This window comes from Sinocyclocheilus grahami, unplaced genomic scaffold, assembly GCF_001515645.1.
Source record: "Sinocyclocheilus grahami isolate Dianchi unplaced genomic scaffold, SAMN03320097.WGS_v1.1 scaffold1691.1, whole genome shotgun sequence".
Lineage (NCBI taxonomy): Eukaryota > Metazoa > Chordata > Actinopteri > Cypriniformes > Cyprinidae > Sinocyclocheilus > Sinocyclocheilus grahami.
Genome location: NW_015506870.1, coordinates 101,319 through 115,765, shown reverse-complemented (window position 1 = coordinate 115,765; position 14,447 = coordinate 101,319). Strand labels below are relative to the sequence as shown.

The 14,447-nt window shown below is 33.4% G+C and overlaps 1 protein-coding gene across 1 annotated transcript in view; it reads right to left on the bottom strand.

The window, feature by feature from the left end:
- Positions 1-14,447, bottom strand: part of gart (phosphoribosylglycinamide formyltransferase) — a 90,549-nt gene that overhangs the window by 34,636 nt on the left and 41,466 nt on the right. Inside the window, exons 5-9 of the mRNA XM_016258477.1 lie at positions 13,887-13,998; positions 13,033-13,101; positions 12,813-12,938; positions 9,507-9,594; positions 3,340-3,425 (exon numbers count right to left, since the gene is read on the bottom strand). Coding sequence (XP_016113963.1) covers positions 3,340-3,425; positions 9,507-9,594; positions 12,813-12,938; positions 13,033-13,101; positions 13,887-13,998 — 481 coding nt within the window. The remainder of the gene's footprint in view (positions 1-3,339; positions 3,426-9,506; positions 9,595-12,812; positions 12,939-13,032; positions 13,102-13,886; positions 13,999-14,447) is intronic.

Below are 14,447 nucleotides of genomic sequence, written 5' to 3'. Positions count from 1 at the left end.
TCAGAGTCACAGTTTCGGTACGGTTCGGTATGTGCTATGTTTAGGGAAAACACTATATTGTCAAATTAAAATAAAGAAAATAAGAACAAATAATCTAACTACAAGCAAAAGCACAAATAAATAAACATCGAAAAAAGATACAAATAAAATAAACCGTTTTCATTCCGTTTTTTTAGGTAGGTCTAACAGTTTTTAGGTACAGAAATTGAATAAATCAACGTAAAATAACATTGCATATTTGACTGTATAAATTAAAGATTAATCCTTATTAAAGTTACAAAAGTTATTCAATCAAGAGCAGTGAGAGATTTCCGTGCTGTTGCTGTTTGATTAACATTAAGAAAGTGCTGTCACTTTAAGAGAACGCACTGATCCAGTGCACTGATACAGTACGTTCAGCCGACTATGTCTGCTAGGATACTCACCAAGACGGGCATTTTGACAATTTTTGTCACAAACACAATACTTAACAGAGAGCTTAATATTTGCGCGCATTCTGAGGTTCACGTGCTTCGGATGAGCGACCACAGATCTTCTCACTGCGCACAAGAGTTCACGTCTTCTGGCTCTTTAATATTTAAACTGAATGAGTTTAAATGAGTTAAGTTTAAACTCAGATAGCAACGTGTGCTGTTCAGGTCTCACCTGCGCTATCAACACGTGATGACGGCATAAATGACAGTTATTCCAGCATAAAGCACTTGAATTGATTAAAGAGTGACTGGTTTGTCCACGTACTGTTTTTCTCTCTCTCTGTCTGCTAGGATACTCACCAAGACGGGCATTTTGACAATTTTTGTCACAAACACAATACTTAACAGAGAGCTTAATATTTGCGCGCATTCTGAGGTTCACGTGCTTCGGATGAGCGACCACAGATCTTCTCACTGCGCACAAGAGTTCACGTCTTCTGGCTCTTTAATATTTAAACTGAATGAGTTTAAATGAGTTAAGTTTAAACTCAGATAGCAACGTGTGCTGTTCAGGTCTCACCTGCGCTATCAACACGTGATGACGGCATAAATGACAGTTATTCCAGCATAAAGCACTTGAATTGATTAAAGAGTGACTGGTTTGTCCACGTACTGTTTTTCTCTCTCTCTCTCATCGTTCTTGTTGTAATGTATTTGGAAGCCAGAATTTGTATCCATCAACAGAAACATGCATTAGCCGAACTCTAACAAACCATATTACAGGTGCATTGTCAGATTTAAGTTGAACCGCGCTCCTAGTGTATGCCGAACCGCTGGTTTGTCCACGTACTGTTTTTCTCTCTCTCTCTCATCGTTCTTGTTGTATATATATGTATATATACACACACACACACATATACTGTACATACATACATACATACATACATGCATACAAACACACACATCAAGAATAGTAATAATTGTTATATATATATACAATGGGTATAAAAAATAATTACTCCCCTTTAAAATCACATTTTTTAAATGAAGCTGTAATATATATATATATATATGTATATATACACACACACACACACACATATACTGTACATACATACATACATGCATACAAACACACACATCAAGAATAGTAATAATTGTTATATATATATACAATGGGTATAGAAAATAATTACTCCCCTTTAAAATCAAATTTTTTAAATGAAGCTGTATCCAGCTGTATTTACTCTGCAACTTATAACATCCAAGTGAACGATATAAAACCAGAAAAACAAAATTTAAAAATTTAAAAATCTGAATCACTGAGTTGGAAAAAGGATAACCTCCTTGTTTCAGTATTTAGTTGAACCACCTATTGCTTTAATTACAGCCTTTAGCCTGTTGGGATATGTCTCGGTCTCTACTAACTTTGCACATCTAGACTTTGCAATATTTGCCTACTCTTCTTTGCTGCTCAAGTTCAGTTAAATTTGATGGTGAACGTTTGTGGACTGCAGTCTTCAGGTCATTCCACAGATTTTCAATGGGGTTTAAGTCCGGGCTCTGACTAGGTAAAGTGAGGACATTCATCTTTTTCTTCTTCAACCACTGTGTGCTCGGTTTTGCTGTGTGCTTTGGGTCATTGTCATTTTGGAAGGTAAACCTTCACATTGACAACTTTCTGGCAGAGGGCAGCTGATTTTTCTCAAGAATTTGATCGTATTTTGCCCCATCCATTTTTCCTTCCATCCTGACGTGTGCTCCAGTCCCTGCTGCAGAGAAACACTCCCATAACAGGATATTGCCACCTCCATGCTTTACAGTAGGAATGGTGTTATTTGGATGGTGGGCTGTTTTGGATTTTCTCCAAACATATCGTTTGGTGTTGAGGCTAAATCATTCAATTTTAGTCCCATCTGCCTCTGAGCTTTACCAAAATGCACCTCGAAGATTCTGTCTTGATTGAATGTGGCCTTTATTGAGGAGTGGCTTTTTTCTTGTAACCCTCCCATACACGCACACAATGACCACTCTTATAAATATTCTGTCATAAATTTCTGCAACTGCTTCAGAGTTGCTGTAGGCCTTCTTGTAGCCTCTCTTACTAGTATCCTCCAGTTTGGAGCGACGTCCTGATCCAGTTAGGGTCTGTGTTGTACCAAATAGCTTCCACTTCTTAATAATAGACTTCACTGTGCTTCTACGCTTTGTAAAGCCTTTGAAATTGTACCTGTCCACAGCTTTATCCCAGAGATATTTTGACAGTGCCTTGCCACCCATAGTTCACATAGTTCAGTTGATTGTTTGCTTCAGTTGCACTACCAAGGACTGAAATGCTCCAGGAAAGCTCTTTTCATGCTGAGCTAATCAAAATGACCACAGCTGATCACAGTTGAAAGTCAAATGGCTTTGTGTGCCATTGAGAAGGTAATTAGCTACACCAACTCATTTTTAGGAGGGGGGATCCTTTTTTCCAACTCAGTGATTGTTTTTTTTGTTGTTTTCTGACATGTTGGTGTTATATTATCTTTCACTTGGATGTTATAAGTTGCACTGAGTAAATACAGCTGGATAGAACAAAAACTGTCCGTCTTCATTTCAGGCTGCAAAGCAACAAAATGTGATTATTTTCTATACCCACCGTACATATAAATATATATGTGTTTGTGTGTGTATAGATATATATACACACACACACACACACACACACACTTAAAGAACAGATAGAGTAAATGACTGATCGAATCCCTTTATTCAAGTTGTTTACTTGTGCAGCATGTCATTAAATCAGCAGTCGTGTATTTTCTGATCATATTTCATCCGGTGTGAATTTGCCTCAAGGATCAACATGTCAAAAACAGACATTAGCAAATCAAACTGTTGATTTCCACAGAACTCAGAGAAAAAGTGTTAGGCATGATCTCACCTGACACTCTGGGTCACCAAAGCGGCAGTTGAACTCCAGGACTTTCGGTCCCTGTTTAGTCAACATCACTCCTGCATATAAAACACCTGAGAAAGGAAGATGAGGAATGATTGACTGATGATAATAATAATCTTGTTCTGGCTCAGTTTTAATCAAAATCATCTCTCTTCGAGTTCTCATGTCCTTTTAAAGATATCATTCACTTACACAATTCACACATCAATCACTCATGCCGTTCCAAACACATATGATTCTCTTTCTTCTGTGGAAAAACTAAAGTTGCTCTTTCTATGCAATTATAGAAAATGATGACAAATGCGTGTCTGTTTCTTACACATACCTACTGAATGACTTCAGAAGACATGAAATATAGTTCATGAGATTTATGGACTACTGTTTTGTTAGATTTATGGTGCTTGTTTATTGTAATTACATGTAAAGTCTTCAAAATATCTTCTTTGATGTTCCACAGGAGAAAGTCAGTCCGGCAGGTTTGGAACAACATGAAGGTAATGAAATGATAACAGAATGATCACTTTTCAGAGAACTATCACTTTAAAAATGTGTTTGTCCAATCAGTGTTATTCTGTGTAAAGCCTGACATATGAAATAATAGTCAGAATTTATGTATTTATTTATTTTTGAAAGGGAACAGTTTATTTAACCAAAAAAAATCAGTTTTTGTTGATATTTAATACATCAGGCTTTTATGGCTCATATAGTGAGAATATTGAGGAAAAAAACAGCTCAGTTTTGTTCAGAAACTCAAAGTGAACAAAAATATGCAATTTGGTGCCGATGCTGATATTTATATGGACAAATGTAAGATTAAATACTGATGTATGTAATGTAAGTCAATGAGGATCTGAGGTAGCATGTGACGTCACAAGTAGTGTTGCACGACATACCGGTACTAAAAATGTATCGCAATACCTTGCTTTATAAAAACGGTACAATTCCTCATTTTAATAGTACTTTAACAAAGCCATCATTTTAATAAGAACCGGTAGAAAATGATGACAAATGCGTGTCTGTTTCTTACACATACCTACTGAATGACTTCAGAAGACATGAAATATAGTTCATGAGATTTATGGACTACTGTTTTGTTAGATTTATGGTGCTTGTTTATTGTAATTACATGTAAAGTCTTCAAAATATCTTCTTTGATGTTCCACAGGAGAAAGTCAGTCCGGCAGGTTTGGAACAACATGAAGGTAATGAAATGATAACAGAATGATCACTTTTCAGAGAACTATCACTTTAAAAATGTGTTTGTCCAATCAGTGTTATTCTGTGTAAAGCCTGACATATGAAATAATAGTCAGAATTTATGTATTTATTTATTTTTGAAAGGGAACAGTTTAACCAAAAAAACAAAATCAGTTTTTGTTGATATTTAATACATCAGGCTTTTATGGCTCATATAGTGAGAATATTGAGGAAAAAAACAGCTCAGTTTTGTTCAGAAACTCAAAGTGAACAAAAATATGCAATTTGGTGCCGATGCTGATATTTATATGGACAAATGTAAGATTAAATACTGATGTATGTAATGTAAATCAATGAGGATCTGAGGTAGCATGTGACGTCACAAGTAGTGTTGCACGACATACCGGTACTAAAAATGTATCGCAATACCTTGCTTTATAAAAACGGTACAATTCCTCATTTTAATAGTACTTTAACAACGCCATCGTTTTAATAAGAACCGTGTTCCCGGAGTTGCATCGACGTGCAGCAGCAAGACGATTAAGACAAAACTGATTAAGAATCTACCATGTAAAAAGAGATTTTTGATTACCTTAATCCGGCTAAAGTCATATTCGAAGTAAACAGAAATTTAATTAAGACATGTGAAGTATTCCTATTTTAGTCGCATTACTGAAGTGCAGTATAGATATGTAAACACCTAATCAAATTATTACCGTCGTGTAGAACTTTTCGCCGCAATTTGCAAAAGGATACATACATGGCAGTGGTCAACCGTTTGACGGCATATAAAAGAGCTTCAACACCGTCATTGCCTGTATGCACGTACAAATAATTAACTGCACTTGAAACTATCATAAAATTAAAAATGAAACACCCAAAACTGTATATGGCATCATCATGAAGAGGAACTATATGTTCATATGTGAAATTCCGGAGGGGACGTCGGATGGCGTCACGTGGGACATAATGATGTGTGCCATTAATCGAACTATGTACTAGAGCCCGACCGATATGTTTTTTTGGGACATATACCGATATTAGGGAGTAAAAAAAACTTTATTCTTTGTGTATATTATAGTACAGTTGGTACTGTTGGTACTGTCAAAAGTTTGGACACTTTCCCATTCGAGGAATCCATTCGTTATGGAGATATGGCCGTTCAAAGTTTTAATGGTTTTCCATAGACTTAAGCTTTAAAGCGTTTCATCCAGGTCACCAGTAGTAAACAATTGAGCACGCTTTGCTGGACAAACTAAGTAATTACCTAATTTCAAGCATTTTATCTGCGTTATATGTTCTGTAAAAAAAAATGTCATATTGGCGGCATATTCGCAGATACCGATATATCGGCGACAGGCTTATATCGTCCGATAATATCGGCAAAACGATATATCGGTCGGGCTCAACTATGTACTATAACATGTAAAACGGGAACATGAAAGGAATATTCTAAAAGCAACTAATGTAAACACCATAATCATAATATTGGCTTATTTAGAATAAGGTAAATAATTAGATTACTGATGTCCATGTAAATGTAGTCCGTGTGTGTGCGACGCTCTGCTTCAGCTCCCTGCATATACACTGGCCACACCAAACTTTATATGCCTGCACGGTGCAGGACTGCTTAAAGTTATAGCCAATTTAGAGAATGGATAAGAAACATGCATGAATGAGAAAATAAAGTGTGGGACGTGCTTGATGTTAAAAAGTGTTAAGTGCAATAAATCTTGAAAAAGAACTCACGCAGTACTCGCACGCTATCACACACCCGATGCACATGCACTGAAAGCCGCCTCGCTCAGACAGCATATGTGAGCGCGAATTCAGATCTCTTTCACAAGTTATTTTGCTTCAGCGTTTAAATACACACAATTATGTTAAAATCCCCGTCTTATGACTGAAGTGAATGTAAACAGATGAGAAAGAAAACGCATGTGTATCAATAAATTGGATCCATGTAGCTCTTAAAGTGACAGTTGGCTCATATTCCTGCTGCTGTGAAAAAGAGAAAATTACTCACTGATCTTGACCGACTAATATTAATAGGTTTAATAAGTAATATAGAAGACTATGCTGTGCTTTACTTTTATATTTTGATTACTTTATTCAATTTTTGTTTTATCTCTTACTTGAACGCAACTGTTAAATAGACCTACTTCACATAAAAACACTATTTAATTTCATTATTAGAAAATAAAACCCATTATAAATCACTGTTGCTGTCTACACTGAATACAGTATACAGATGCACAGTGTCTTGACATTCTCCACGTGCAAGAGTGTGCTGATAAATGGAAGAGTGAAAGAACGTTGGGTTTGATGCGATTTAAACAGCTCATTTGCTTCTCTGTACAGACTTCAGATGGATCCCAGCATCAGAAACAAGTGGATGGTTTATTTTAATGGCATAATGTCATCCTGGATCACATTGGAGGATTATGTTTTTTTTTGGAGCATTTAACTGCAGCTTGTTTTGTAAATGAGGCGCAGTGCAATGGAGATTTTGCAAGGAAACTTTTATTGAAAGATGAAACTGGCAGCTGTACTGGATCTGACAGCAGCTGCAACAAACTCTAAGTAAACAATTTCATAATGTTTTGTCTGTAAATGATGGTTTTATATGAATAATGGGTCCCACTTTATATTAAGTGGCCCTAATACCTATAGTATAGTAAGTGCCCTAATAATGTGCACTTACACTGTGGTTACATACTACGTACACATCTAGTTACTATGTAAGTACACAGGTATTAGGGCCACTTAATATAAAGTGGGACCCATAATGTTTTCAAAACACTTACATGCAATAGTGAGGGGGCTTTTATACGGTTTCAAATGTTAGCCAATCAAAATGGTGACCATTTACTGAAAAGCCTTAAAGGAACCGCCCACTTAAACCAGATCATTTTTAGACAAAGGGTCAGACTGAGAGTTGAAAATAATTGTTTTTACGCTTCTTTCTTTCTTTCTCTTTATTTATTTTAAATAGGTATGATTTTAGATCTTTTGTATGTTTAAAAAAATATCGATACTTGGTGCCAGAGTATCAATAACGTCTCGCGGCTGGAAACATGTGCATCGGCACATCGATTTACTGTCCCACCCCTAATAATCAAGTAAAGCTAAGCTGCTTCAGTCCAGTAAGTATTATTAAAATTATTAGTTATTTGTTCACTTTTTAAAAATCAGATTTCATAGCAAAAAGACAAATAATGCACGAGTTGAAGGTGGATGTTTGTACAGCTATAATAAAAGCCCTTTTACTTGCAAAAAAAAAAAAGTCTTAACTACCAATTAGATGACAGAAGGAATGGAGCAGACTGTGTGCAACAGGTTTAACAGCAAAGACAGATCATGTTGATCATTTAGATGCCTATTAAATATGATACTGCAGGCTTTATAGGATTAAACTGAGGTTAATGGTGCTAGTAGTGTCTGTTTGTCAAACTCACCCACGTATGGTGTTCCCTCCTCCCTCATGCCATCCACAGTCTTCTGCAGAACAGACCTCTTGATCTCCTGCAGCACTTCCTCTGACACCTTCACACACAGACATCATTCACACTTTAATAACATCATCAAAATACAGAGCCCTATGAAATCGTTTTTATTTCTAACCAAATTCTTTTTACTTTTTTTGTTAGAATTTTTCAGTATTTCATTGTAATGGTTAAATTATCAAAAATAAAATCATCAAAATATAGGGCCCTATGAAATCCGTTTAATTTCTTCCCAAATTAAAAGTAATTTAGTAATAAAAAAGCATGTCAAGTTAATTTAAATAATGAAACGTATTACATTTATTAAAATTTATTAACAATTTGTTAAAAGTTTAGCAAATATAACATTTTTAGTGCCCCATGAAATCAATTTTATTTTTTCTAAATTCCTTTTTTTATTATTATTTTAATATCTCTGGATACTGTTTTAATGGTTTAATTACATTTTAATAATGCATTTTTGATTTAATAGAAATGCATTATCAAAAACAGTGAAGGCATAAACATGATCAATTTAATCAAATGGAAATGTAACGATTCCTTTTATATTTTTTGCCAAACAAAGTGCTGCACAACAGAGGTTTGCAGTTAAAATTAACATATTATGTGATATTCTTTAAAAAATAAGTGTAATAATTAAGTTTAAAAATAAGGTTAAATATTAAGTTTTTAATAATTTTATTATTATTGCTTTTATTATTATTAATCGAGAAGCATCATTTATGAAAATATTTATGTACACAGGTATTAGGGCCACTTAATATAAAGTGGGACCCATAATGTTTTCAAAACACTTACATGCAATAGTGAGGGGGCTTTTATACGGTTTCAAATGTTAGCCAATCAAAATGGTGACCATTTACTGAAAAGCCTTAAAGGAACCGCCCACTTAAACCAGATCATTTTTAGACAAAGGGTCAGACTGAGAGTTGAAAATAATTGTTTTTACGTTTCTTTCTTTCTTTCTCTTTATTTATTTTAAATAGGTATGATTTTAGATCTTTTGTATGTTTAAAAAAATATCGATACTTGGTGCCAGAGTATCAATAACGTCTCGCGGCTGGAAACATGTGCATCGGCACATCGATTTACTGTCCCACCCCTAATAATCAAGTAAAGCTAAGCTGCTTCAGTCCAGTAAGTATTATTAAAATTATTAGTTATTTGTTCACTTTTTAAAAATCAGATTTCATAGCAAAAAGACAAATAATGCACGAGTTGAAGGTGGATGTTTGTACAGCTATAATAAAAGCCCTTTTACTTGCAAAAAAAAAAAAGTCTTAACTACCAATTAGATGACAGAAGGAATGGAGCAGACTGTGTGCAACAGGTTTAACAGCAAAGACAGATCATGTTGATCATTTAGATGCCTATTAAATATGATACTGCAGGCTTTATAGGATTAAACTGAGGTTAATGGTGCTAGTAGTGTCTGTTTGTCAAACTCACCCACGTATGGTGTTCCCTCCTCCCTCATGCCATCCACAGTCTTCTGCAGAACAGACCTCTTGATCTCCTGCAGCACTTCCTCTGACACCTTCACACACAGACATCATTCACACTTTAATAACATCATCAAAATACAGAGCCCTATGAAATCGGTTTTATTTCTAACCAAATTCTTTTTACTTTTTTTTGTTAGAATTTTTCAGTATTTCATTGTAATGGTTAAATTATCAAAAATAAAATCATCAAAATATAGGGCCCTATGAAATCCGTTTAATTTCTTCCCAAATTAAAAGTAATTTAGTAATAAAAAAGCATGTCAAGTTAATTTAAATAATGAAACGTATTACATTTATTAAAATTTATTAACAATTTGTTAAAAGTTTAGCAAATATAACATTTTTAGTGCCCCATGAAATCAATTTTATTTTTTCTAAATTCCTTTTTTTATTATTATTTTAATATCTCTGGATACTGTTTTAATGGTTTAATTACATTTTAATAATGCATTTTTGATTTAATAGAAATGCATTATCAAAAACAGTGAAGGCATAAACATGATCAATTTAATCAAATGGAAATGTAACGATTCCTTTTATATTTTTTGCCAAACAAAGTGCTGCACAACAGAGGTTTGCAGTTAAAATTAACATATTATGTGATATTCTTTAAAAAATAAGTGTAATAATTAAGTTTAAAAATAAGGTTAAATATTTTTTTTAAGTTTTTAATAATTTTATTATTATTGCTATTATTATTATTAATCGAGAAGCATCATTTATGAAAATATTTAGATTTAAAGTTTTACAATTTCAAAAAAAAATACAAATGCAAAATTAAGAAATATTTTAAAAATAAGTTGAAATATAGTTTTAATACCATTACTAATACTAGTTGAGAAGCATATATTATATTTATAATATAATTTATTTATAAAAAACGATATATTACAATTTATTTGTAATATTATTTATAATATATAATATATTTCAGTCACAATTTAACCAAACATTTATTATGATGTGTTGTTGTGAAGATCTTCGAGTTTCTGTGTGTATCTGATGGAAGTTTTTCTCAAATGAAATGGTAAAATGTTCATTAAGTGATACCAAAATACCATAGGCAGTACTATGGTATTCTCTGAAGAGTATCATGTAATTATCCATGAGATATATGGGGATCTGTTGACCTGTGGTGTGGGGCAGTACGCGCCCATCCCGCCCGTGTTTGGACCCTGGTCTCCATCCAGCAGACGTTTGTGATCTTGTGCCGGTGGCATCGGTGACACTGTGATGCCGTCACTAAAGCACAGACACTGAGAACAGACGATAGGCTTAGCACCCTAAAAAATTTATAATAATAATTAATCTGATTACCTGGGATGCTCAATAACACCAGGAAGTACTTACAGAGACTTCCTCTCCTTCCAGTTGCTCCTCAACCACCACAGTCTCACCAGCAGAACCAAACGCCTTATCCTGAAACATCAAGAAAAAGATGTTAATAATTTTATTCAGCAAAGAAATTATGTTTTCTATTCTAACCTTCTATTCATCAAAGAATCATAAAAAATAAAATGTATCACAGATTCCACAAAAATATGAAGCAGTACAACTGTTTTCAACATAACAATCAGAAATGTTTCTTGAGCAGCAAATCAAAATAATAGAATGACATAATAGAATGACTTCTAAAGGATAATGTGACACTGAAGACTGGAGTAATGATGCTGAAAATTCAGCTTTGATCGCAGGAATAGATTACATTTCACAATATATTCACAGAGAAAACACCTATATTAAAATGTAATAGTATTTTGACATTATTTTGATCAAATAAATGGCACCCTAAAAAATTTATAATAATAATTAATCTGATTACCTGGGATGCTCAATAACACCAGGAAGTACTTACAGAGACTTCCTCTCCTTCCAGTTGCTCCTCAACCACCACAGTCTCACCAGCAGAACCAAACGCCTTATCCTGAAACATCAAGAAAAAGATGTTAATAATTTTATTCAGCAAAGAAATTATGTTTTCTATTCTAACCTTCTATTCATCAAAGAATCATAAAAAATAAAATGCATCACAGATTCCACAAAAATATGAAGCAGTACAACTGTTTTCAACATAACAATCAGAAATGTTTCTTGAGCAGCAAATCAAAGCAGAACAGACCTCTTGATCTCCTGCAGCACTTCCTCTGACACCTTCACACACAGACATCATTCACACTTTAATAACATCATCAAAATACAGAGCCCTATGAAATCGGTTTTATTTCTAACCAAATTCTTTTTACTTTTTTTTGTTAGAATTTTTCAGTATTTCATTGTAATGGTTAAATTATCAAAAATAAAATCATCAAAATATAGGGCCCTATGAAATCCGTTTAATTTCTTCCCAAATTAAAAGTAATTTAGTAATAAAAAAGCATGTCAAGTTTATTTAAATAATGAAACGTATTACATTTATTAAAATTTATTAACAATTTGTTAAAAGTTTAGCAAATATAACATTTTTAGTGCCCCATGAAATAAATTTTATTTTTTTCTAAATTCCTTTTTTTATTATTATTTTAATATCTCTGGATACTGTTTTAATGGTTTAATTACATTTTAATAATGCATTTTTTATTTAATAGAAATGCATTATCAAAAACAGTGAAGGCATAAACATGATCAATTTAATCAAATGGAAATGTAACGATTCCTTTTATTTTTTTTGCCAAACAAAGTGCTGCACAACAGAGGTTTGCAGTTAAAATTAACATATTATGTGATATTCTTTAAAAAATAAGTGTAATAATTAAGTTTAAAAATAAGGTTAAATATTTTTTTTAAGTTTTTAATAATTTTATTATTATTGCTATTATTATTATTAATCGAGAAGCATCATTTATGAAAATATTTAGATTTAAAGTTTTACAATTTCAAAAAAAAATACAAATGCAAAATTAAGAAATATTTTAAAAATAAGTTGAAATATAGTTTTAATACCATTACTAATACTAGTTGAGAAGCATATATTATATTTATAATATAATTTATTTATAAAAAACGATATATTACAATTTATTTGTAATATTATTTATAATATATAATATATTTCAGTCACAATTTAACCAAACATTTATTATGATGTGTTGTTGTGAAGATCTTCGAGTTTCTGTGTGTATCTGATGGAAGTTTTTCTCAAATGAAATGGTAAAATGTTCATTAAGTGATACCAAAATACCATAGGCAGTACTATGGTATTCTCTGAAGAGTATCATGTAATTATCCATGAGATATATGGGGATCTGTTGACCTGTGGTGTGGGGCAGTACGCGCCCATCCCGCCCGTGTTTGGACCCTGGTCTCCATCCAGCAGACGTTTGTGATCTTGTGCCGGTGGCATCGGTGACACTGTGATGCCGTCACTAAAGCACAGACACTGAGAACAGACGATAGGCTTAGCACCCTAAAAAATTTATAATAATAATTAATCTGATTACCTGGGATGCTCAATAACACCAGGAAGTACTTACAGAGACTTCCTCTCCTTCCAGTTGCTCCTCAACCACCACAGTCTCACCAGCAGAACCAAACGCCTTATCCTGAAACATCAAGAAAAAGATGTTAATAATTTTATTCAGCAAAGAAATTATGTTTTCTATTCTAACCTTCTATTCATCAAAGAATCATAAAAAATAAAATGCATCACAGATTCCACAAAAATATGAAGCAGTACAACTGTTTTCAACATAACAATCAGAAATGTTTCTTGAGCAGCAAATCAAAATATTAGAATGACTTCTAAAGGATCATGTGACACTGAAGACTGGAGTAATGATGCTGAAAATTCAGCTTTGATCGCAGGAATAGATTACATTTCACAATCTATTCACAGAGAAAACATCTATATTAAAATGTAATAGTATTTTGACATTATTTTGATCAAATAAATGCAGCCTTGGTGAGCGAAGTGCAACAACAACAGCTTTTGAATGATTAAATATATAAATAAATATTTTTATTAGAATAATTGTATAAATACAATACTAATTTGATCATTTATGTTAAATATTAATTTTATTTACATATTTATATAATCAAAGTGTCAGTTAATGCACACAAATTGCTACAAGTTAAGAAAAAATTAAAACTGCATAATTTAAGGATTTACACAGCAGCGATTTCTAATGCAAGATTTTACTGAAATGGTTTTGACTTTTGACCAGCATGTGTCCTCAGTGAGCTGTGTTTGGAGCGCTTTGACTAAGTGAGTTACTTCGTGAACAGTGAAACATTCAAGGACACATTTCATTCTTTCAAAGACAAACAAATAGAACCGCTGTGAAAATATAACCATTAGTGAGACGCTGATGCCGCAGCGACTGACCTTCATGATGTCCAGAACGGCTTTTCGGGCCTCATCTTTATCCCGAGCGACTACAACACCCTTCCCAGCAGCCAGACCGCTGGCCTTCACCACCAGAGCGGGAAACTCAGCGCTGAAAAGATAAAATAAAATGATACATCAGCAAACTTGATTTTTAGATGCATCTTAAAATGTACATTTATTATATGTTGCATTCATTTGCTGCCACAGAGAAAGTTTTTGCCTCATATACAGCTCTGGAAAAAATTAAGAAATCACTCCACATTTTTCTGAAATCAGCATCTCTACATGTATGGCAGCCATTCTATTCCAGTGTTTGTTGAATTCCAACACAGGCAAACCTCATTCTGCCTAATGAAGGACTGATTAGGTGATCACCTCAACCAAGTCTTATTTAATGAGGAAAAGTATAAAAACCACTGCTGTGGTCATCACTATCCTTTTGCAATAGGACCAGCCTGATGGTGCTAGTAGTACCTCAAAAGTAATTGGAATCAAATAATAACTATTGACCATGACAAAAGAGGAATGTTTTGAGTCAGGAAAAGAAGGGTTCAATTA